The sequence below is a fragment of the Apteryx rowi genome, unplaced genomic scaffold, assembly GCF_003343035.1.
Source record: "Apteryx rowi isolate R43461 unplaced genomic scaffold, aptRow1 scaffold_431, whole genome shotgun sequence".
Taxonomy (NCBI): domain Eukaryota; kingdom Metazoa; phylum Chordata; class Aves; order Apterygiformes; family Apterygidae; genus Apteryx; species Apteryx rowi.
In genome coordinates this window covers 176,777-199,346 of record NW_020450685.1, presented here as the reverse complement: position 1 = coordinate 199,346, position 22,570 = coordinate 176,777, and the positions used below count along the sequence as shown (strand labels likewise).

The window sequence follows — 22,570 nt, the reverse complement described above, 5'->3', positions numbered from 1 at the left end:
ACCAATTCACAGATAAGCGCTCTTCATAAACACTAAATATTTCTCGGCTTACACAGGTTCTGGAGAATGAAAGAACAGGCTGTACTGACATCTGGTGGCTTTCTCTGCAGACGAAGACAGTTTATGGCAATAGGTCTTGGTTTTTGCTGCATTCCCCAGGTAACCTCTCTCCTGTTTCCTTCCAAGATACAAAGCTTGTGATGAAAACTTTTTTTTTTTTCAGCTGAGCAGTGGACAGTGCTATTCTATGTAAGTCTTTCTGTAAAGCAGCAAAGGATCCTCTGTTGTGCATATTAGCTGCACCGTAGAAGAGGTTTCTTCTTTATTTCAAAGGATATTCCTTCATGAATAATAATAAAAAAAAGTACATTCACTGTCACAGGAAATGCTGCTACTGCCTAGCAGAGGAGGTACAAACCCAACCACTAAAAAACACTGGAAATCAGCAGAGCTGGCAGCAAGAAGCAAAGGGAATAGGGAAGCAAAGGGAAGGGACAGAGAAAACATACAAAGGTGTGTCCGTATCATCAAAACAAAAAGTCTTGACAAGGTGCCCCTCTCACTCAATAATAAAGTGAATAGTAGAAAAGAGTCAATGTGCTGATAATATGAAGAACAGCAATAGTTACAGGTCATCTTTGCTAGATTTATTAATCATATGCAAATCTGTGCCAAGTAGTACTACAAAAAGGAAACCAAGGGTGAAGGATCTGGTGCCAACCAGCAGGACTGAGCTCAGTCCAACGAACTGTTCAATAAGCAAAAGTGTGCATTTACTTCAAGTGTTTGTAAAGCCTCCAGGCAGCTGCCATTGACTTTGAAGCCAGGATCATCTCAGCCACATGAGCCCAAAAACAAGTGTCACATATTCTATTTTCTCATTTTTGATCCGGGGACATTCAGGATTTCTGTGGATAATAGGTTGCAAGGACAGAATCTGCAGCTGTCCTGTCACTGCTGTGGTAACTGTTGACTAACAGTGACCTGCAAGTTTACTTTTAAGTGAATTATCTGTCAGGGGATGTGCTGTACGCTCCTAGAGTGAAAGAGAAACATCACAGCTTACAGCTTCTTCCTGGATCACTTCTAAGCATGTTTCCATCAGATAATGCAGTTCCCCAGCTTTAATGGTGCTGCATAGCAGATCTTTGAGGACTCCTCTATGCTATTGGTAACTGGCAGCATTTAACTCGCTAAGCTAACCATGTCAGCAATTTTCTTCGCTCTTGTGTCTTCAAGAGTCAGCCTGACTACCTCTGGACAGAAAAATACACAAAAGCATTTGCATGAAGAAACTGAAACGTGTCGGAGCCAGAAGAATCGAGGTGCCTATTCCAGCAGTTTGCGACTTCAACTCCAAAGCTGATTAAAATTCACAAATGATGTAAAATACACCATTTTCACACCCTTAAGAGATATAAAAAGCAGTGCTACTCAGGTAATTCTGTATCAGAGTGTTGTGTATTCAAGATTTTCTGTGTTTATTTAGTTAGACTTACCTATCCTTCCTTCTTGAGGCAATTCCTCTCCCAATTCCCTCTCTTCTCTAGTAGCTATTCTTCCACATCCCTAACCAAAACTCCAGGCTCTCTGAAGTCATTTTCTTTCTCCAAAACACACCCTAGGTCCCCCCTCCCAATTTAACCACCTTTTACTGCTACACTGCTATAACCCAGGAGAAGTCAGTTCTTATTTCAGCATGTACCCTGGAGGACATAAAGGGCATTAGAGAAAAACCTGCTCTTTCTGTTTGGAAAAAAAAAAGAAAGAAAATGCTGATGAAAGACTCCAGGGAGATCATACTGAAAGATGAATCCTCATTAACCCCACAATGACTAAGAACACTAGCAAAGCTGTACAACTTACCTCTGCACATTATGGAGAAGCCACCTTCAATTAACAGTAATTGTGAACCAATTCAGTTCATGACCTCTGCCAGGATCACAAACCATGTAACCAACTGTGGCAGTGGTTTCCTTTAACAGAAAGGATTTCATAAAGACATGGGCAAAGACAACTCGGTTTTTAGCATTTAGTAATTCATTAGCCAGCATTCACAGATTTCAGTCAGTACTCAACGACTCTGGAATCAAATCTGCTTTGACACAGGCTACACATTCCTATATCATATCCCACTGAAAAATGTTGGAACAGCATCTGTTTTAGCACATTCTCAGTGATTATCTATAGGGTTTTTTTGCTTGTTTGGTTGGTTTTTAGAAAGAAGTGTCATTAAAGGTCCAGTAAAAGAGCACAGTAGAAAAACACTTCAGAAAGAATCCAGTTTCCAAGCAGCGTCACTGAGAGCATTACAAAAGGCTCCACTGTGCTGCTGCAGAAAAGAGCCAGTGAAGTGCCATCGCCAGAGTAAAGAGAGTTCACAAAGCAGTAGTTTAACCCTTCCCTCAGAAAGGGAAGCTAGTCTGGGATGACACATGATTTTTGAATATTTGCATTAAAAAAACATTTAGAACTTTCTTCTTGATGCTATAAAATTGACACATTCAGTGTCACACTGAACTTTTATGACTATACTAGTCCAGAAAGGACAATTTTTAAACCTTGATGACTCATTTAAGCACAAATGTCCTAGAGAAAAAGGATCACAAGAACAACTCAAGTCTTTCTGAAATTACTGGAAACCAGAATAAAATCCCCAGAACAGAAGGAAAACAATGACAATCTTTGCTCAGTCTGAAAGCCTGAGTTTGCTGACAGACATCTAAGATGCCTTGGTAGGACAGTCTGAGACACTGATTTCTCCAGTATGCCATCTATTTCCTGCAAAATTGTCTTTATTACAGTAATTGTGGCAGAACAAAGCTGGTATTGTTTGGAGTGCAATGCATAGCTTAAACTGTCTGTGAAGATGAGTACAAACTCATCTTCAGACTCATATTAGCCAGACTAATCTGGCAAATATGACAGACTGTAAGAAGGTAGCGGAAACAGGTGCCCCTGTCTGAGAAGCAGGTACCAGCAACAGAAAGGAGGCATGGACAGAAAGAGGAGGGAAGTGCCAAACTCTTCCAAAAAAATCCATCAGAGGATACATATCAGCATCTAAGACCCAGGAGAACACCGGGGTCTTCATTGATACAGGATTCCTCATTACAAGGTGAAGATACAGTCACCCTTTTAATCGCAGATGACAAAGTGCTGGACAACCTTCACAAGAGAATAAAACTCCATTTGAAGCAAAGCTGTCAGTGAGTAACACCAAGTACCTGAAAGGACTCCAGCCTAACCCAGAGAGCTGTCAGGAAGGATGAAAAAATGATGCAGGAACAATACATAGAGGTTTCACTGGCCCTACGTCTAAAATAAAGAGAACTTTTATTTAGAAACATTGGAAATCACACATCTGCTTTCACTATCACAGGTCCACTAAAAAGTCAAAGCTCTAGCAAATGGTAAGCTTATTTCTCTGTAGAGTTTCTAGTGGAAATGCTGTTGTCAGCTGTCAGCCAGGGCTGAGGGCAGAGGTGTAGGTCTAAAGCACACCAGGTCTCATTTGTTTGAGCTGAGCCTCTGCCCTAAAAGCCTGCTAGAAAAAGAGAGGCAGTATCACTTCTATTTGAGTGAACAGAGGCACAGTGACCCATCTTGACAACCTCTAAAAAACAGTTTCATGAGTGTCTACCTAAAGGCATTTTACTGGATACATGATTTTTATTTTTTTATTCTTATTCTTGATATGGTTAATGTAGCAGGAAAGCCTGGAATTACCAGCTAACATTTAGCAACACAGTATTGGGCTTTAGGAAAAGTGAGAAAGAATCAATCCCAATCTTGAAGACATCTGGCTCACAGACTGAGCCCATCCTTACAAAAAAGCAGTCATTCAGGTTCTATTCTTAAAACTGAAACCGTGAACTTTCACTCTGTCTGGAAAAATGCCCAATTCCTACTTATGCGTATTGATGTCCTGCAAGAACTCAGGTTGCTACCTCTTACATGAAGGTGTCTCGCTGAAATAATGCAAGAAACAGGCAAGGCGGTCCTTGAACACAAAAGCCTCCCAACAGTCATTTGTCTGCTTCAGCATGCTAAAGAGGGCTGGAAGAGAGTATAAAGAAAAGCATTCACCAGAGAAGAATATGAAACAATAGTCAGTCTGCACCATTTAAACAAAAGACACTAAACATAAAATGAGTGAATAAAAGCTATTACTTGAAACATAGAGATTCTCTTGTCAAGCTCTCTAAAATACCCAGTGATTTGGTCAGAAAGAGTTTCCATTTTCATTAGAAGAAGATACTACTGTGCATTGTATAAGCTCCATATGTAGCTAATATCTGCTGTAGGATCACACCGAGAATATGTGTCACAGGTCAGAGATCTTTTACACCACCTACATTTTAAGAGACAAGCGAGAAAAAAGAAATGTGAGAAGGAAAAAAAAAATTGCATTTCTGTCCCCCAGTTTTCCTTCTCTCAGTCTTAGCATCCTGACAGAAATTAATTTCCATAGGAAGGGAATTGCAGTGTTTGTAAAGCAATCCTCTAGGATTTATTGATCTTTAAAAAAAATCTCATTAAGCAGAATAAGGAGAATTTACAACAGGTATGGGAAAACAAAACAATCTCTTGGGATCTTCACCAGGCCAAAACAGGATTAGCTTTGTAGTTTCTGTAATCTTCCTCACAGAAGAATGCTAATTCGGTTTCATTTGCTAGAAGAGATGAAAAATAAAATATTTAGCACACCAGGAAAAGAACCACCCAACAACCGAATAGTTAGACTCTTAGAAGGCAATTGGTGATTTTTTGGTCAAAGGCAATTACAAATCACCACATTCAGAGTTGTGGGGTTTTTTGTTTGTCTGTTTTTTAAGAATCTAGCACTAAAGATGTAGTTTAACCTTGTTAGAACAAGAACCTGAACATAAAGAAGTAAATACATACACAAGACCCCTCAAGATTTGTTTAACACAAAGACTACAGAACTGTTTATATAAGCATTCAACAAATTAAGTGACATTTGTGCATCTTAGAATGCTAGAAAAATAATGAAGCATGATTTTCTCTCTTTTTTGCCCATCTTTCTGTTAGGAAAGGGGAAAAGAAACTATTTTTTTTTCCATGAAATTAGCCTGTAGGTATAATAATTTAATACTTAGAGGATCAGTAGAATATTTTACAGATCACTTTACATTCTCCCTCATGACCCATCAAAATATGTGTCTGAAGAAGTTAATTTTTTGCCCTGCTGATGATTAATTCATGAGGCTTCAACAATATGCAAAGTGAAAGACACAAATTGGCTTCTCCAGCAATACCTTCAAATACCTCTAATTATTCACAGGGGATATGGCAGTGCTAAAGGACCCACAAAGGTTCAGAGCAGTCACAATTCTTTCAACCCAGTAGGTCAAGGACTTCCTCTTCTAAAACAATAAGTCAGCAACATTACTAATTCAGAACAGAGACAAATCTGATGGAAAGCCTTCACAATTATTAAACATGGAATTCTTTAAGGTGCTGAGCCAATAAGATCCACATTCGTTTTTTAAATTAAACCTGAAGTTAATGAAGTCTGCCTGTCTGCTTAAAAAAAAAAAAAAAAAAAAAGTAGGAGATTCTCAAATCTCAACTAGAAAACAGATAAGGCTGTTTGCAGTGAATGCTGAACACTTTATTAACATATATCCTGCTCTGAAAACAGGCGAGCATTAACTTTGCTGACTAGATAATAGCTGTAATAATCACCACCACAGAGGCTTTCCTGAGGATACTTATCTAATGTCCTCATAATTTATAACTCTCAGGCCCAACCCTGTGAAGTGCCAAGGGCAATCAACTGCAGCTAAGGAGAAAAACGTTCTGCATGTCTCAGAATTTCCCAGATTTTCTAGAGGAAATTCTGTTTTATTCTCTTAAATCTTGTCCAAACTAGATATTAAAAAAAAAATAAAAAATAAGGCAGTGGAAGATTTCAAATCTTACTGATTTAAATGAAAACATACAAAATGAGGACTAACAGTATCATGCTTCACTTCCTTCATATAATATTCTCCAGTTCTGGAGGGAAAAGGGGGACTTTTCAGAGATTTTCCTACAAAGATTCCTTTCCTAATAGCTAATTTTCATATCAAGATATGCTGGAACACAGCAAAATTCAAAATGGTATAATGGCATGCTGCATTTTTCAAAGTAAGAGTTTTTCTTTTCTATGATAAATGCCAACTACACAGCAATGACTAACTGCTGTTAGTTATTTTGAAAAATTACAGAGTGGCTTTAAACTGTTTTCTGCCCTGATTAAGCCATCCCTCTCTTTGTACAGAGAAATAGAGCAGTCTAGTTTATTCCAATTTGCCTTCACTATAATATTTACTCTAACGTTTAGACACCTTTCCTGAGATTGCATTCAACTGTTTCACTGCTGGAGCTACAAACCCGGTCTAACAGAGGGATAATATATATACAAATACTCAGCAATGCCGTTTTGAATGAGGGCAGCGCTGGACAATACCAAACTCTAATTCGGCATTTGGCACTGTCATCAGGCCCTTCCCTAAACTGTGTTGCCTCTTAAATCTTAAGCAGATAAGAATCATGCTTAAATGAATCTTCTGCTAACTAAATTACAAATCCATAGGACTTGACTGCCAATAATCCTCCTTCCTGAGGAACCATTTTTCTTCCAGATAAAAAGGCCTGGTTTAGTAGGAAAAGCCAGAGAATAACTATTATTCATATTATAGGAGTGCCCCAAAACCTTTAGGAAGGACAATCGCAGCAGACCCAGGAGAAAAACATTAAGAGACAGTCCTCACCCCAACTCAGTTAAACCCCAAAAGCAATGGCAGGGAATTTGCAACAAGGAAAAGGACAGAAACAGAAAAAAAGAAAAAAAAAAACCACAAAAGTCCCCTTCCCTCCCCCCTAAAAAAATAAGCTTATTTCTGTTTGCTGTGGCCACAAAAGGGGGTTGCTTAGAAGAACATAATACAGCATAACCAAGAACATTGAGGTGGTATCTTCTAACAGAGAGTTAAGTAGTCCACCTGGCCAACGGCAGAAGCTCCACTGCTTGAAACATGTTAGGTTAGATGAAACAAAAGAGCTAAGGAACCCAGGAGAAAGAAAAACCATTCGCTGGCTGGGATAAATCCGAGGGCAGCAAGAACAGGAGGGAGCTTTCTCGGCGACACCCCTGCATGGAGAGCGCAGTAGCTGTGCATTACAGCTAGGCAAATCACATTCAAACGAGCGAGTGTCCGTACCAAGGCAGAACACAACTACATCCCTGAGGTACCTGCTGCCACAAAGTCGTTCAGCCACATTTATGAGGAGCCCAAAGGACCGTGATGGTCCCCCAAAGCCAGGGACCATCAATTTTAGCATGACAGACATTTCTTTACATTATGACCAAAAGACATGCCTTATATGCATCCCACTGTCAAAATGTGAGAAATCCGGTCAAGTTTCAGCTCTACGCTACGTTCAGCACATTCTCTAAACGATACTGCTTGAGCTTTCCCAAGCAGTCCAACTATTAGGCACAGTATGTTGCACATTAAACAAATCTAAGCTTATTTCATTATTACATGCTGGTTCCACTACTTAAATTTCTAACCAAAACATCAGTCTAAATGTTACTTATAAGACCAAGCAGACATGGTACTAATAACCTCTCTGTCAATCATTTAAAATTACTCTCAGCAGAATTATAAGCATACCTTCTAAAAATCACAATTTGCATTCTGAACATTTGGAGTGCAGATACCTGCTGCCCTCAGTCCAATGATCTGAATGTACATTATCCCCCCTTCCTCCCTGAATAATTATCAGGTAGTGTAAAGAGCATCAGGAATAGCATTTACTTTTCAGCAGGCTATCCAAACATAATCAGCCAGTGATCAGTTTAATGACAACTGCAAGGAACAGCGCCTTCAGTCAATACAAATTGCACTCCTACCTACTCCAGCTGCTTTCAGCGTGCTTTCTTCTTTCAAAATGAGTTTGTCATCATCTTCCAAACACACTACAAGTTCATTGGTCTACAGATTAGAGAACCAGAATACAAAGATAAGAATAGGGTTTACTGTCTCTTCTCCAGTCTTGTTTTACAGTGCAGAGATCTGCCTGCATTAATGCATACAAAACAGGAAGAATACAGATAATAACCATACCTTAGACTTGTGTGCTTGGTGAATAATCTTCATTGTATCTGAAAGAAAATACAATGTTTTCCTCAAATCAGGCTTATTTGGTACATGACACTGAAAATTGTACTTGGGGAAGGAGAGAGAAGCAGAGTAAGGTTCAATTTTTTTTTTTAATAATTTTATGTACTCAGTCTTAAAAAAAAAGGGGGGGAAATCTTTATTTCTTAGTCCTGCAGCCACAGTCTTTGACCAGACTGCATGGCATACAATCCAACCTTAAGGTACCACATCGTACTAGGTTTCTGTCTGTTAGCTGAATTACAATAACTAAATGACCATCCTGACTCCCAGACAAAGCACATGAATTTAAATGTCAGTTAGGGTGTTTTAACCAAACAGGTTTTATCCATGCAATTGGGGCAGGACAAACAACGTTCATTCACTGTCAACTACTATTGTTAAGTTGATAATCAGCAACTGTTAAAACCCAGTAACTTGACCACTTCAGATCATTCCTTGAAATTATCCTTCTCCTGAATCAGCACCCATGGTAGAAATTAAGCTATACAAAGAAGTAAAAAAATCACTGACTTCCCAATGGCTACGTGGGCCTGGTTTTGTTAGCAGAAAGGAAAAAGTGGGGAAAAGAATGTGGTAACTAAAGCAAACTGCTGAGTGACAAAATGCAGAGGAAATGGAAATCCAAAGATGTCCATGCAGCAGTAAAAAAAATACCAAAGCATTTACGTTTGAGCAAATTCAGAATAACACACTGATCCCTTCTCAGCAAAGAAGCAAGAAACAGTGCTGTTTGGCTGCTCGTTTTCTGTTCTAGTTTTGTGTTGTGCTTTAACAGAACACTACATACTGAAAAAGTCTGGTAAGAGAAGGGTGCAAGGAAGTTAAATGCAGGCTAAAACAACTTTCAAACAATGGAGAGCAAGTATCCAGATGGTCAGAATAAGAGATCACATTCCCATTCAGAGGTTTGCTTCTATACCTTTAATGCACAAAGAGGTACCACTTCAGCCCATATTGAACATTATTTTATTTAGAACACTACAGATGGTCAAAACTACCCCATATTCCCACTGAAAAGGCATCGCTAGTATGCAATGCAAGTTGCAGAATTACCCACATCTCCTTTAGAAGCAAGACACGAAATGGCAATCACCAGGATCTTGCATAGAAGCATTGCCAAAAGGCCAAGCAATCACAGCAAAAAACTTCCTGCAATCATGAAACCTTTCTACCACTGTGAATGCAATCCAGCCTCCGCCTGGTAGTTTTAAGGTTCTAGAACTGCTTTGCCCCATCCCTTTTTTCTGGTCTTTTGTCATTCTGTGAACTGTTGTCTCAGTTTTACTTGTTCACATCCAGCTGTTTACATCTTCATTCGAGCTATTAAATGGCTTCTCTCTAACTCCATTAGCGAGATGAAGCTGCAGCCTCTTCCCATCCTAGCTGAAGCCTTACATCCTCTCAACTGCCTTTGCTATTTCATCCCAATCTAGTCCCACTCAATTACATTCCCAGATCTTTACATTGCATTTTCTAGTAACAGATCTTCCGCAACAATAGACAAGAAATCACTTTTTAAGACTGATTGTGTTGAGTATCTACCATATTGCTCCATATTTATGGAGAAAAATGGAAAAGCTACTTATAAGACAAGATAGCACCCAGGCTGCCCTCATCAGCAAAAAGGAGGCAATGACAGGGTAGAGAAGACGACAGCCTGGGAAGAGTTCTAGAGCCAAGGACAAGAATGGTGCATGCAAAGAAATGAAGATTTGAAAGTCACAAGATGCGAGTCAGTCAGAGCAATAAGCCAAGAGCAAAAATCAGAGCCTGAGAGCAACGTGGTGCTGGATTCTGGAGAGAAGGAAACCAAAGCAGGTTAGGTGAGAGACGGCCAGGTCCAACTGAGATTTCTGGCAGTGTTAAACAAAGGAGAAAGAAAAATGTGACTCTTAATAGTACTGTTCATCCACAAGTCTCGCTGCCTTCTCATCACCAAAATGCAAAAAACAAAACAAAACAGTAGAGCGTACAAGAGATGCCAAGAACATGAATCTGAATGATTCAAAGCCTCAGGGGAAGTTCAGAACTTGGGTTTCATTTTTCTGTGTGAAAATTCAGCACAGCTGGCACCACTCCACTAAAAGCAGGCCTCCACTAACTGGTGTAACAGGTTTTAAAGGTCTGCACCACTGTTTTTCACCCACACTATGCCCAGCCCTAGCAGAGCGATCAGGTGCTCAGCCACAACAGACGCCTTAGGCAAAACTAAGCACATGCTCCAAGTGATGAAAGAACTAGCAGCAGGGAGAGGCAGCATCAGGAATACAACTGACAGCACAGGACTCCCTCATCTAGCCAAAGCTACGGATAATGGGGGGAGGAAGGGCACCTCCAAATTCAAAGTTACAGTTCTCTAGATTTGTAAGACTTTCAGCAATAGACAGATAGATATAGATATACCGATATATAAAAAGTTCAAGTCCTTGCCACTGACACATTGTAAATCTTAATCTATAACTCTTTTCCTGTTTTTATTTAGCATTGTCTGGTTCACCAGCAGCATGAACACAGAATGAGATGCCTGGCTCTTTTTATTTGATTTTACTTTTTTTAATAGGCAAGTAGAGTCAATCACCATTCACATGCATTAAATAGGTTCCTCATTCAGTTTCTGGAATCACTGTGGAGGAAGGAGCTCACTGACTCCACCAAGAACATGGGAGACAGAAGATCACCTGCAGCAAACCCCAGAGCGAACTTTCAGAATAGCCAAGTTTAAGAGGAGGCGAGCCACCAAAAACATATGTTATTGACCATCCAAGTTACCAAATTCCAAGAAAGGAATAAATTTAGTCCATCTAAAAAGCATTTTTTGTCCCAAACAGGAGGAATTGCACCTGTTCAATCCAAGCTTCACAAAAAGGAAATATACACAAGGCTTTACATTAGAGGATAAATTCAGCCTAACTTTTACATCAGGCTACTTTATTCTGTCAACTTGTATTTAAGAGCTTTCCTATTTACTTCGAGCAATGTTCCCCTCCTCCTCTTATATTGGGTTAATTATTTAAGCATCTCCAGTCTTAAGCATTTTCCATTTACTGCATTCAGCTCCTGCTTTGCCATCCTTTCTGACCTCGCAATTAGTAAATAGATACTGAAATATATAAACACAAAGAGAAAAACAATTCCAAAGTATTTGAGGTCACAAGCTGCTCTGTAGCACTTACAGAACAGAGTTAAAAGGCACTCACAAAAGCAATAAAAAATTAATACCAAAATCCACCAATGCCAATTAGCAAAAGAATGCATAATGTGCAGCCTATTTCAAAGATTAATACAAAAGTCCAAAATAATGGTCAGGGTTTTAGGTATGATCCCAGTGGCACAACCCCTGCTACAGGTGCAGAATACAGAGCTGCAAATTTAGGCAGGCAGCGCAACTGGCATGAGGATACTAGTCAAGAATTCTAATTGTTGCTTTCTAAACTGTACAAAAACTGGTATAAAATACTACGTCCGCATTTTGCAGGGGGGGGGAAAAAAAAAGAACACACACCTACCATACTTGTAATTTTTAAAAGGAGGAGGAAGTCCTGTTCTTGAAGGCACATCTATTAAAATAAAAGCACCACATTAAAACAAAGTTCTCTCCCCACCCACTCCCCACCCAATAATACACAGGAGTTCAGTGCATGCATTCTGGACTGTCACATCAAAAGAAATTCTGAAAACAGGAGACTCGTTTGAGCACTTGTACTGCAACACTAAGCTAATATTGCCTCATGCTCTAGTCATGGTCAAGCACCGCCCCAAAAACTAAAATATCCTTGCTCCCATTAACCAAAATGTGACAAAGGGACATATTCACAAAGAGCTGCAAAACTCCAGAAGGCGAAAACACTCCAGAAGATGTGGCAAGGTGATAACAGGCTGATGAGCCCAGATAGTGCTTCTGGGACTCAACAAATAAAAGTCTGACCGGGGAATTTGGAACTCCCTGAGCCCACTGGCTGGTCCAAGCCGTTCCCCTGCAGAAACCATGCCCTGGTTCCTGCAAGCTCGCCTGGTATCCGTGGCTCCCTACGTACTTGCACACCTAGATAATAACCCTAGCTCAGTATTATTGGATAGCTGGGTTTATTGTTACTTTGACTGGAATCATAACACTATCTGTTTGCCTTTGTTATTTTGCTGTAATTTCACAGTTAACTAGTTAGCCTTAAACTGCTGGCCTCAGTGTGTCTGTTATCACATCCCGAACCAATATTGCAACTAAATCTTCCATACAGCACCGAAGACAAACACAACCTTTGGCTCCGATACTACAGTTACTCCATATCAGCTTAACTTCACTTGACCAGGCGGTCCCAGTGAACCTAACTACCCATGAGGACAGCGAGTAAATGCAATCAGGATATGACCATGGGGCTCTGATCCTCCAGAAATCTGACAAGAACATCCTGTTAATGGTCTTTACAGTCTGAAGTCCAGCATCTCTCACTACCTTATACAAACAGCACCACGACAACTATCATTCATAACTGGACTGTTCTGTAAACGCAGCCATGGTTTTGTGACTGTTTTACACAGTCACAAAAAGGAAGCCAAATTGCAGAAAATTAACTCTTTAACAGCATGCAGGACAGAGCCCATAAGCAACTGCAAGAACACTGACACCTTCCCTGGTGCCTGTGTCCCCAGTGACATCTGGGGATTTATCCTGGGTCTCGGAAGGCCTAGCCACTTCTGGGGTGCTCGGCACTGAGACAGCCGAAAACATAATTTCATCAGTAGTTTAAAAATTTGTCTCAAATTCCTCCTTCCAAACAGATTGCAGGAAAAGAAAGAACACAGCTTTTGGACCAGGAACAGCAATGTCCATGTGCGGAATGATGTTCCAAAAAGCCTTCCTCAAACACTAGCTTTGTCTCAAGTAACAGAAAATTGCAATACTGCACACATCAAAAGCAAGTTTCTTAGCATTGCTTTTCATGTTATTCTTCATAACAGCAGCAGTGCCATGTGTTCCGAAAGTGTCTGTAGTTTTCCAAAGATTTCCTAAGATCTAGCCATGCCTATTACTCTCTAGAATTATGGAAGCTGCAGAAGACACGATACAGCTGTGAGGCCCAGGGCAATGTCTCAGAAGTTGCTCAAATGTGATCAACTGTAACAGTTCAAGACTTGTTTAAGCTGACATCATGCAAAGAATCAAACACTGTTGCTCTGCACCTCTGAATGTCTCCATTTAGGCGCATAGAAATACATTTGCAAGACTAGTGTAACACCCTACCTACACTGCAGCTGCGTGGGCTGGTCTACATTAATTAACCTGTAGCAACACTGTCACATTTAACTGTGCTTCTAAAATGTGAGGCCCATGGATGAGTAAAGTCGCACCACAAAGCTCAAGACGGAGACAGACACTCAGAAGAAAACATGCATTGTGAGACTTCATAGTGTCAAAAACAACTTTTCAAGATCCTCTCTCTTTTTACAAATAACCAACAACAGCCTTTATTTGCAACATTCCACATACTGGTGCGGTTCCTAAGCATCAAGGGCTCTCCAAATTCTATTAATTTACTCCTGCCAACTTCTGAATAGCTGCCTGACAGCACTGCCCAAGGAGTCTGAGGCACTGAGCCAAATGCAGCACAGCCCTTGTCTCATTTCAGCTAAACATGGGGATTCGGGCAGGGGGAGCAGTCTCGACACAAATTTAGGCACGGCACACAGACTGTGGAAGCTCTTATAAACACCAGTCCTCTCATCCGAGAGAGGTGCGTACACAGGGGATGCAAATACAGATCTGGCATCTCTAGCAAAGCCACTGATTTTTCCCATTCATTTGCTCCCCTCCACTTTCTTTGGCAGGGACAGCAACATACGGGACCAAAGCAAATGAATAAGGGCACAGCCCCTTACCCTTCCGTACAAAAGTAATGAACTGCTTTACTGTCTGATCCAAGTTAACTCCATGATACACCACTGGTCTGAAATTCCGGTGCTCAAAAGAGCGAACAAGACGAACTGTGATGGTTGAGCTTTCTGTTGACATGAGAATTAATTGTGAATAACCTGGAAAACATTAAAGAGAGTGATTATTGACTTTCCTCTATGTATGAGCCCAGCTAGAAAACACAGTACAGGTAGGACTCATTCAAAGATTAAAACATGGTGATATATTAAATAGCATTATGTCTTTCAGGCCTTCACTTTTCCTGTTTCTACAGGAGAGATAGCAGGATCTCAAAACAAACAGGGTTACCTAGGATATTATTGATACCAAACACCAAACACCAATTTTCTATTGATTAGAATGGCTCAGCACAGAACACAGCACCAGACTGTTTATATAAACAGACAAAAATGATATGGATAAATGCAAATATGTCTTTTGGTTTTTAAGTGACTGAAGATTTTACCTGCTATATGAGTAAAATTTTGCTCTAAAAGACTATAATAACATGAACAAAAACAAAATATTTTTAATATATTGTAGAGGGTACAATACCCTGAAAAATGACTAAGCTGTTACACAACACTCATTTTTATCATATTAAAGAAAATAAAAAATTTTCCCCCCACAAACATACAAATAATTCTCCTGGTATACTATTATACAATTTAGGGTTTAAATTTATAATGCATGTATCTAGAATAGCTCTACAAGGCTTATAATATTTTACCAGAGAGCAGAACCTAAAATGGAATAGTCTTATCAGCCTAAGTCCCTCTTTAAACAAACCCACACATTCTTTGTTCAGTTAGGCTCTTTCTCAGTGCAGGAAAATGAGCTATTACCCTGACAATCTTTTGGTGCTGGGTATTCCTCAACAATCTGGTTTTCTGTTGATGGACTAACTGTTGTGGCTGCCACAGCAATAAGGAAAGAACACAGCCTAAGTGCTAGAACATCCGTCAGGAGCACAGCACCACCTCTGCATCTCTTATCCTTTTGCAGCCATTTTAATCACTGCTTACTGTCCTTCAGAGGATTCTCTCCCCCATTCGTCCCTTTATTTGTTTTTTTTTTGTCCCCGCCCCCCCTCCTTTTTTTCAAAAGCAAGCAGGGTCATCATGCAGGTATCCAGGTACCTCCCCGTCTTTAATGTATTGTCCTAGCTGTACAGGAATATTTTTTTCAAATAATTTCTGCAGAATGGAGACACAGACAGCAATGATAGGCTACTGACTTTTACATCTGTAATCCCTTTTGTTAATAATTCATAGCACTTTAATTCCATCTCTATTGTATATAAGATATACTACACAGGTAAAAGATGTCCATGAAGAAAAGTATACTCTTCTGCATCGTAAAATAACTGGATTTAAATTAAATGAAGAAGGTAGATATTTTCCTGATCTTATTCCACATGGGATCAAGATCTGGAGGGCACAGTTAAAAAAAAAAAAAAAAAAAAGACGGTGTTCAAATTCACTCCTTCCTAAGCAGTGTGAAAGAACATTATAGGAATTCAGATTTGGGGGGTATAGAAATGAGAATCAATAATTTTCTCTCTTACTGTACAAATCCGACAGACTGATTTAATCTAGGGCTGGGACCAGACACTATGCTGCACTTCCTCAGGGGTACAACATGCAAGATCCTTCTCAGGGAACTGCCCAAATCATAGACACTGCCGGTCAGTGCCTCTTCTAAGCAGACACGCTTTCCCGGGCCTGCACTGGTAGGTCACAGCTTGTGAGGAAAGGGACTTTGTCACACAACCAACTTGAAGTCAGGAAGTCCAGACGCAGCAGGACAAGGCTTCCTTGCAGAACGCGAGCCCTTCCAGAGTCCTCAGCCCTCCACTGTCCTCATCAGCAAAACAGAAGCTTCATCGGCCTCACAAAAAAACAAGAAAATCCTTAATTTCAGAAAGCATTCGAGATCCTTGACTGGAAGGTCCTACACTGAGGCGACCACCACCCTGCAGTTGCGAAAGGGAGGACGCCTGCCCCCAGGAGCTACCTACGCAGGGTCTCGGCTCCAGGGAAGGGCAGAAAGGGCCTTCTGCTCTCCCCCTTCAGGGATGGCTACCAAGGGCACCCCCCCGCCTCCCCAGAGCAGCGCCTCCCTCACTCCAGCCCCCCCAGGGCAGGGCCTCCCTCACCCCAACCCACTCCCACCTCGGGCAGCGCCTCCCCAGCTCCCCCACCACCCCCCCAGGGCAGAGCCTCGCTCATCTCAGCCCCCCCTCAGCCTCCTTCGCCCCAGCCCCTCCCAGCAGGGAAACGTTAACGGCTCCAAGCCTTACTACAAGCTCCCCAGCCGGCACTTCCGGGTGTCTCCCTTCGCTCCGCCCCGCGTAGCCCCGCCAACCAAATCCCTTCCCTCCCCGCCCTCCGTCCCCCCCGCCAGGCCGAGAGATTGGCTGCGGGGCGCGCTGTCCCCGCCCCCTCCCCGCGCCTCCAATCCGCGCGGCTCCGGCGGCCCGGCCCGGCCCGTCGGGGGGCGCTTGTGGCCCGCGGCCGGCGGCGCCCCGGGGTGCCCTCCGGGAGCGGCTTCTCCGTGCGGTTAGAGGGCCGAAAGGTCCCCCGGCATCTCGGGGCCGCTCCTGCTCCTAGTGCCTCCCCCCCCTCCGCGGCGTTGCGACCCTCCGCGTTTCAAAGTCGCGGGGAGGCGAGAGTCGGTGCGGAGGCCCCCCGCCGCCCGCCCTCTCCTGCGAGGGCTCGGCCTCGGCCTCGGCCTCGGCCTCGGCCTCCTGGGGCCCCGGCGCACCGCGGGCTGCAGGCTCGGTGAACGCGGGCAGCCGCGCAGCGGCGCGGGGCTCCGCTCCCTTTTCCGCGGGCGGAAGGCTCAGNCCTCTCCCCTCGCGCCCCTCAACGGGCGGCGCGGCCGCCCCAAAACCCGCCCCTTTCCCGCGCCGCCTTCGCATTGGCCCTTTGCCTCGCTTCTCCCCGCCTCCGCGAGGCGCCGATTGGCGCGGGGGCGCGCGGGGCGTCAGGATTGGCCGGCGGGCGCTCTGGCGATGGGTGAAGCGGCGGGCCGGGCGGGGGCGGTGCAGTAGACGTGTGGTAGCGGGCAGGGTGCCGGGATCGCCGCGATGGCTCAGGTGGGACCGGGACCGGGGCCGGGGCGCTGGGGGGGGGGTCGGTGAGGGGTCGGGGGGAGGAGGGGGGAGGGGGGAATGGGGAATGGGGCCGGGCGGGACGCGGGCAGCTCCCCGCCGGCGGTTGCGGGGGGCTCACGGCGGCGCCGCCCTCCGCAGGCCGCGTTCGAGAAGGCGGCGGAGGAGGTGAAGCAGCTCAAGTCGCAGCCCACGGACGAGGAGATGCTGGACGTCTACAGCCACTTCAAGCAGGCCACGGTGGGCGACGTGAACACGCGTGAGTACGGCGGGGCAGCCCGGGGGAAGCGCCGTCACGGCTAACAGCTAACGGCTCTGCGAGGCCAAGCCGCTCCCCGATTGCATGTGTCGCTCTTCGCAGTGCCGTGGTTTGCAGAAGTGGCTCGGTACCAACTTGGCGTGGGGTTACGAGCATTGCGGGCACGAGCTGACCTGACCGCTATAGATAAGAGTTGGTGCAACTTGTGGGTTTTGGATTAACTCGGTTGCAATTACCTAAATCGTTACGAGAAAGGCTAAGAATCCTTTGTGCAGATGTTGTTTTTCAGATTTTTGGAGCCCTCTATCAGTAAGTAGCTGCCTAGGTCAAGGTTTGTTGCTGGAATGCAAACACTTCTTAGTTAAACAGGCTTAAATATCAAGGCAAACTATACAAATGTATAGCCCCAAAACTTGGGGCTGGGGGAGTAATTAGATATACTGCTAAAAATAGATTTGGAAGTCCAAAGCAGAAGGAAACAACACAGATGTATGCAAAACAGGAAAAACTCTTAGAGGAGCTGTGATTAATTATCATGTCTTGGAAGGCTTGTAGTAGAAATATCTCTGTAGGTGAGACGCTGTGCCAAATCTATTCTGCTGCTACTGCTGCTGTGCTTCTGTCACTGGCAGCTCAGACTATGAATAACGTTTAGAATGAAGCCTGTCTCTGTTGACCTTGTGGAGCACTTGAGTAACTAGATTTAGAAAGGACAAAGGCCATTCACTTGGAGTGGTGGCCTCCTGACCCAATTAGTGGTTAAGTTTATTGGGTGTAGGTTGAAGTCAAAGCTGGTAGTGACATGCACTGGAAGTGTAAGTACAGGCATATGCAGTCTCTTTCTAAGATGGGTGGCACTGGGGACAAAAGAACTGAGCTTGATATTAAGACCTGACACTTTTGGCATGGTTGGAAAGCAGCATTATTAATGCTTGCCAATGTGAAATAGTTTTGCAGAGCTGTTAGTATTACCAACATTTGTATAAATCACTGTATTCCTGTGAGGCAATAGCTAAGAGGAGTCGGCTAGAAAAGCAATCTGTGTAATAGTAAGGGGTGGAGCTGCCATGTGAGCAGTGCAAGGATATTGGTCTATCTAATGTACAGGCTACTGTCCAATTCCATTTTAATTGGTAATCCGAAGGATTGTATTTAATGAGATAGCAAAGAAGTAAAAACACAGAGGTGAATTTACATGAAGAATGGTTACAGACACATCTAAATCTAACCCCTTTCTTCTCTTTTTGGCTGCAGTCATCCCTAGCCTATAATGAAGTAAGTTATAATACAGTGCTTATACCACTAGGATGATAGAACACATGAAAATCTATGTTAAAAAATACTGTTAACTTGAAGATAATGAGTTCTAAGCTGTATGCTACTAGCTCTTGATTTCATGTCTCGGTATGTAATGGACCTTGGGCGGGGGGATTTCTGCTGTACTTTAGAGCTGATATTCTCCAATTGGGTAGTGCTCACGCAACAGAACTTTCTTCAGAAAGTACAGTGATAAACCAAATCAGACTGTGTGGTGCTCTTCTGTTCAAATGCTGCTGTCTTAAGGGAACTTGGCAGAGAATAACCTCTCTGTCGCCACCAATAGCATTACAGCATGCTCTCTTCAGCATCGGAAGTGCTCCCCTCTCTGCAGGTCAGTAAGTGTTGCCTGCAGTGGTGAGTCATTGCAGTCTGTGGTTAAGAGCAGAACAACTTTCAGGAAGGGACTAGGTATTATCTACAGCCAGGCCCTACAAACTAATTCTGCTGTCAATTCTCTCTCTCTCTCTCAGAACGCCCTGGTATGCTTGACTTCAAAGGCAAAGCAAAGTGGGATGCCTGGAGTGCACTAAAAGGTAAGTGTCTGCTTAAAAAATAGGGGGGCAGGGGGAAATGTGTTGCCTTGTAGAATACCATTGCCTTGTAAGATAAGGATTAGAACTACACCAAAATGCAGTCTGAGCTGTTCAAATAGCTTTCCTGTAATAATTGTGAATGGAGTGAATACAAATAATAGACTGTTCTGTTGCTGTCTATGCAGATGTAACCTTGATTTGGAATATATTTTTCTTATGGCTGCTGATCATGTTTGTTTAAAACTTTAATACTAGATTCATAGCCAAGTAACGCTCTCAGCTTTGCTCTCCGTTTGCATGCCGCTAAGTGCTATAGCAAGGAATTGTAAATTGCATGAAAAAGGCATCTTAATGCCAAAGTACTTACAGACTGGAATGACCGTACACTTGAGAAAGATACTTTTAAGAAAGGCTCAGGGAAGTGGGAAGTAATTGTACAGATGCAGAATGACAGGCTGAAAAATGTCTACTTAAGCAGGAAGTTACTGCGTTGCCTACCAGCTGTCTGGTAGCTGCTGTATTGTTCTACCAGCTAGCTTTCTGCTGTCTGGCCACAGCAGGGATCGTTTTGATGGAAGACAAGAACTGACCAACAATTCTGTAGCTGAGAGAAAGGCAAAATGGGGACACTGCAGAAAGTAATGCTGCAGAAAGTTGTTTCTTTATTAATAACTTGAGAATGCCTATGTAAATTGGCAACATCCAGCCTAGATATAAAAGTAGGGTCGCAGTTGAAAAATGTTCAGAAATGAGTAGCCAGCACAACTGGGCATAAGGTGGCAGCAAAGTTGCATGTTTATGCAAGCAAACAGCAGCTTGCATATACCTATAGATGATCAGGCCATGTGTAAATCTGCATGGTTTATAAGTGAATGCATGCATCACCTGGGTTTGCTCAGCCTAAATAAACAGTCTTCACCATTATCTTGTGCTGTTGCATTTCTGGTGGCATTGATTTGGGGTCTTTGCTAGCCTAGAGCGCTCTTTGCAGGGAGTGAACCAGCAGAAAATATAGCCATGGTGAACTAAGCTTGTATGGAACAGATGATCCTGTGACACCATGTTGTTGCAAGGCTTGGTCATCTTAGGATCTGTGTGTCCCTGAAAGAGTAAAGAGTGTGTTCAGGGAAGCTTGTAGGAGAGGGGTGGGCTGCTGTACCTGTTCTGACTACCTCCTGTGTTATGTCTTTCAGGAATGTCCAAAGAAGATGCAATGAAAGCTTATGTAGCAAAAGTGGAAGAACTTAAGGGCAAATATGGCATCTAAGGACTGAATATAGCAACCACTTTCACATCTGAAACATGCCTTATCTCTAATACTGTGGAAAACTGATTACTGAGGATAACTTTAAATATCTAGTGTACTACAGTCTGTTTTCATAATGCATATAGTTCAGTAGAAATTGCATACCTGCCTAATGTACTGACATGTTACAGTTTCCTCCTGTGAACGAAATAATCTGGAACTCATTAAAGTGCATTTGGTACTTTAGCTGTCGTGATGGTCATCCCTCAGGAATTGTTCCAAGTTCATCCCCACCTCAAACAAGGAGACACATCCCTTAGCTGCTGCGTTGCAGCCTTTGGACACTTCTTTCCAAGGCTAAAGCAAGGGTTAGCGCTAACCTCTCCACTCGTCCTGCCACTAGGGGGCCTCCGTAACCTGCGTTTCGTGCGACATAGACTCCTCTTTAAACCAACCCCGTGATGGCTGATCCTGCTTTGCCTCCTTGTCATGGAGATAAAGGGCAACCCACAAAAGCCAGAGCTCAAAGGTTATTGTGAACAGGCTAGGTCTAATGCCATGTATGTTAAGAACAAGATGTTGGATATTTGTTGCCTGGGACTTTCAGAGACTCATTAAACAATCACAGAATCGTATTCCGTAGAACACATCTTGGAGATGTTATCCCTCAACAATAATGTTGAGGTTCTGGAGATAAGGCGGTTGGACAGCATCTGAACACAAAACCTTCCCTGTGAAAGAAAAGAGTGGCAAACAGAGCTGTTTGTGCCCCTGATGCTGTATTGCCTGTAATTGTAGAGTACTTGCAATTACCTGAGCTATCATATAGTGAGCCTACAGTGACGGGTGAACCAAGTATAAACTAGTTTAGCACTTACAAAGCTGTTCAAAAGGGAAGTTTACAACAGTGATCAGCAAAAGTTAAAACTGTTGGGTTTTGTAGAAAACTCGTCTCCATTACTCCTTTAGCTATTTCTTACTGCCAAATCTGCTGTATTAGAGTTGCTGATGCTGGAAGGAGAGTCTTTACTTTCAAAATATAAAACCCTGAAATACTCCACTGTAGGGCATATGAGAACAGAGTCACAACTGTATATGGGAATAAGGCATTCCAACTCCCACTATACGGTTAGGTATCTCAACAGATGAGGACTTCAGATCAAGTTGCCTTCAGGTAAGCAATTAATTTCTTTAAATACATGGGGGTGAGAGCTATCATTATTATCTGATTAGCTAAATACATAGTTCTGTACTATGTTATACACACTGTAATGTGTATAGCTCTAACTCGTATTTTCTTATACCACCGGTAAGAGGTGGACATGACGTCTCATCCTTTCAAAAATTACAACTTTCTACCTCTGCTACATTTAATCAAAAAAGCTCTTGTAGCTGATTAACACATTTTTAATGGCAAGTTGAATAAAGAAGGGTTTATCCCTTGCCCTTGCAAGGGAAGGACATTGCTTATTCCTGTTCTCCCTTGTTCTTTTATGAAAGTAACATAAGCATGTCTTTTTGCCTTCTTGCACCCTCTGTTAGTTGCTTGATACGAAGTGGTAAATACATTCACCCTGCAAAATGGAGGTAGGAGCAGTTGTTAAGTGTAAAGCAAAATGGTTTTAGCCCTTTGTCAGCCCTAAATTCCACAGCTAGCTCCATCTTCACAGCTGTGTTTTGTGAAGCCGGTTGTCCTTAGGCGATTTGACTGACTTGTAGCAGAATGTAACTTGCACTAGCAAACGCTTCCACTTCAGCTCTTACTGGCTGGAAGCTTACCTACCGTGAGCATGCAGTGTTCTGCTAACATGCTTTCTGTCAAAACAGATATTTAGCTTTTCCAGAATGGCTGACTGCTAAAACAACAGAATCGGATTCTGTCTAAATACTGGGCTGGCAGTAGGAAGAACTATATCCTATTCCTAATTCTGCTTTAGGTTCCCTGTGAGACTACATAATTACAGTAGTGCTGTTCTCTTTTCTCATACCTG

At 42.7% G+C, this 22,570-nt stretch overlaps 2 protein-coding genes across 6 annotated transcripts; one reads left to right on the top strand and one right to left on the bottom strand.

Annotated features, from left to right (window-relative positions):
- Positions 1–4,482: 4,482 nt before the first annotated feature.
- CUNH2orf76 (chromosome unknown C2orf76 homolog) lies at positions 4,483–16,468 on the bottom strand. Of its 5 annotated transcripts, XM_026076471.1 has the most exons (7): positions 16,409–16,468; positions 15,884–15,996; positions 14,073–14,225; positions 11,705–11,755; positions 8,142–8,179; positions 7,928–8,009; positions 4,483–4,676 (listed from the first exon to the last, which is right to left on the bottom strand). In XM_026076471.1, the coding sequence occupies exons 3-7, from the start codon at positions 14,203–14,205 to the stop codon at positions 4,600–4,602; spliced, it is 381 nt and encodes a 126-aa protein (XP_025932256.1). In that variant the 5' UTR covers positions 14,206–14,225; positions 15,884–15,996; positions 16,409–16,468; the 3' UTR covers positions 4,483–4,599. The 5 variants fall into 5 exon arrangements, with proteins under 5 accessions (XP_025932256.1, XP_025932258.1, XP_025932257.1 ...); XM_026076473.1 differs by lacking the exon at positions 16,409–16,468 and having other exon boundaries at positions 11,701–11,755; positions 14,083–14,225; positions 15,884–16,203; XM_026076472.1 differs by lacking the exon at positions 16,409–16,468 and having other exon boundaries at positions 15,674–16,202.
- A 508-nt stretch (positions 16,469–16,976) lies between these two features.
- Positions 16,977–20,825, top strand: DBI (diazepam binding inhibitor, acyl-CoA binding protein). Its single transcript, XM_026076466.1, has 4 exons — positions 16,977–17,206; positions 17,363–17,480; positions 19,271–19,333; positions 20,527–20,825. The coding sequence occupies exons 1-4, from the start codon at positions 17,198–17,200 to the stop codon at positions 20,598–20,600; spliced, it is 264 nt and encodes an 87-aa protein (XP_025932251.1). The 5' UTR covers positions 16,977–17,197; the 3' UTR covers positions 20,601–20,825.
- Positions 20,826–22,570: the final 1,745 nt, after the last annotated feature.

Bases quoted from the DNA above. Each gene is read 5' to 3' on its own strand.
- CUNH2orf76 (XM_026076471.1), bottom strand. From the start codon at position 14,205: ATGTCAACAGAAAGCTCAACCATCACAGTTCGTCTTGTTCGCTCTTTT. The intron at 11,756-14,072 runs GTAAGGGGCTGT...TTATTTTAATAG, and splicing joins CATTACTTTTGTACGGAAGG to ATGTGCCTTCAAGAACAGGA. The intron at 4,677-7,927 runs GTAGGAGTGCAA...CATCTCTTCTAG, and splicing joins GCTGAAAGCAGCTGGAGTAG to CAAATGAAACCGAATTAGCA.
- DBI (XM_026076466.1), top strand. The intron at 17,481-19,270 runs GTGAGTACGGCG...TCTCTCTCTCAG, and splicing joins GGTGGGCGACGTGAACACGC to AACGCCCTGGTATGCTTGAC. The intron at 19,334-20,526 runs GTAAGTGTCTGC...TATGTCTTTCAG, and splicing joins TGCCTGGAGTGCACTAAAAG to GAATGTCCAAAGAAGATGCA.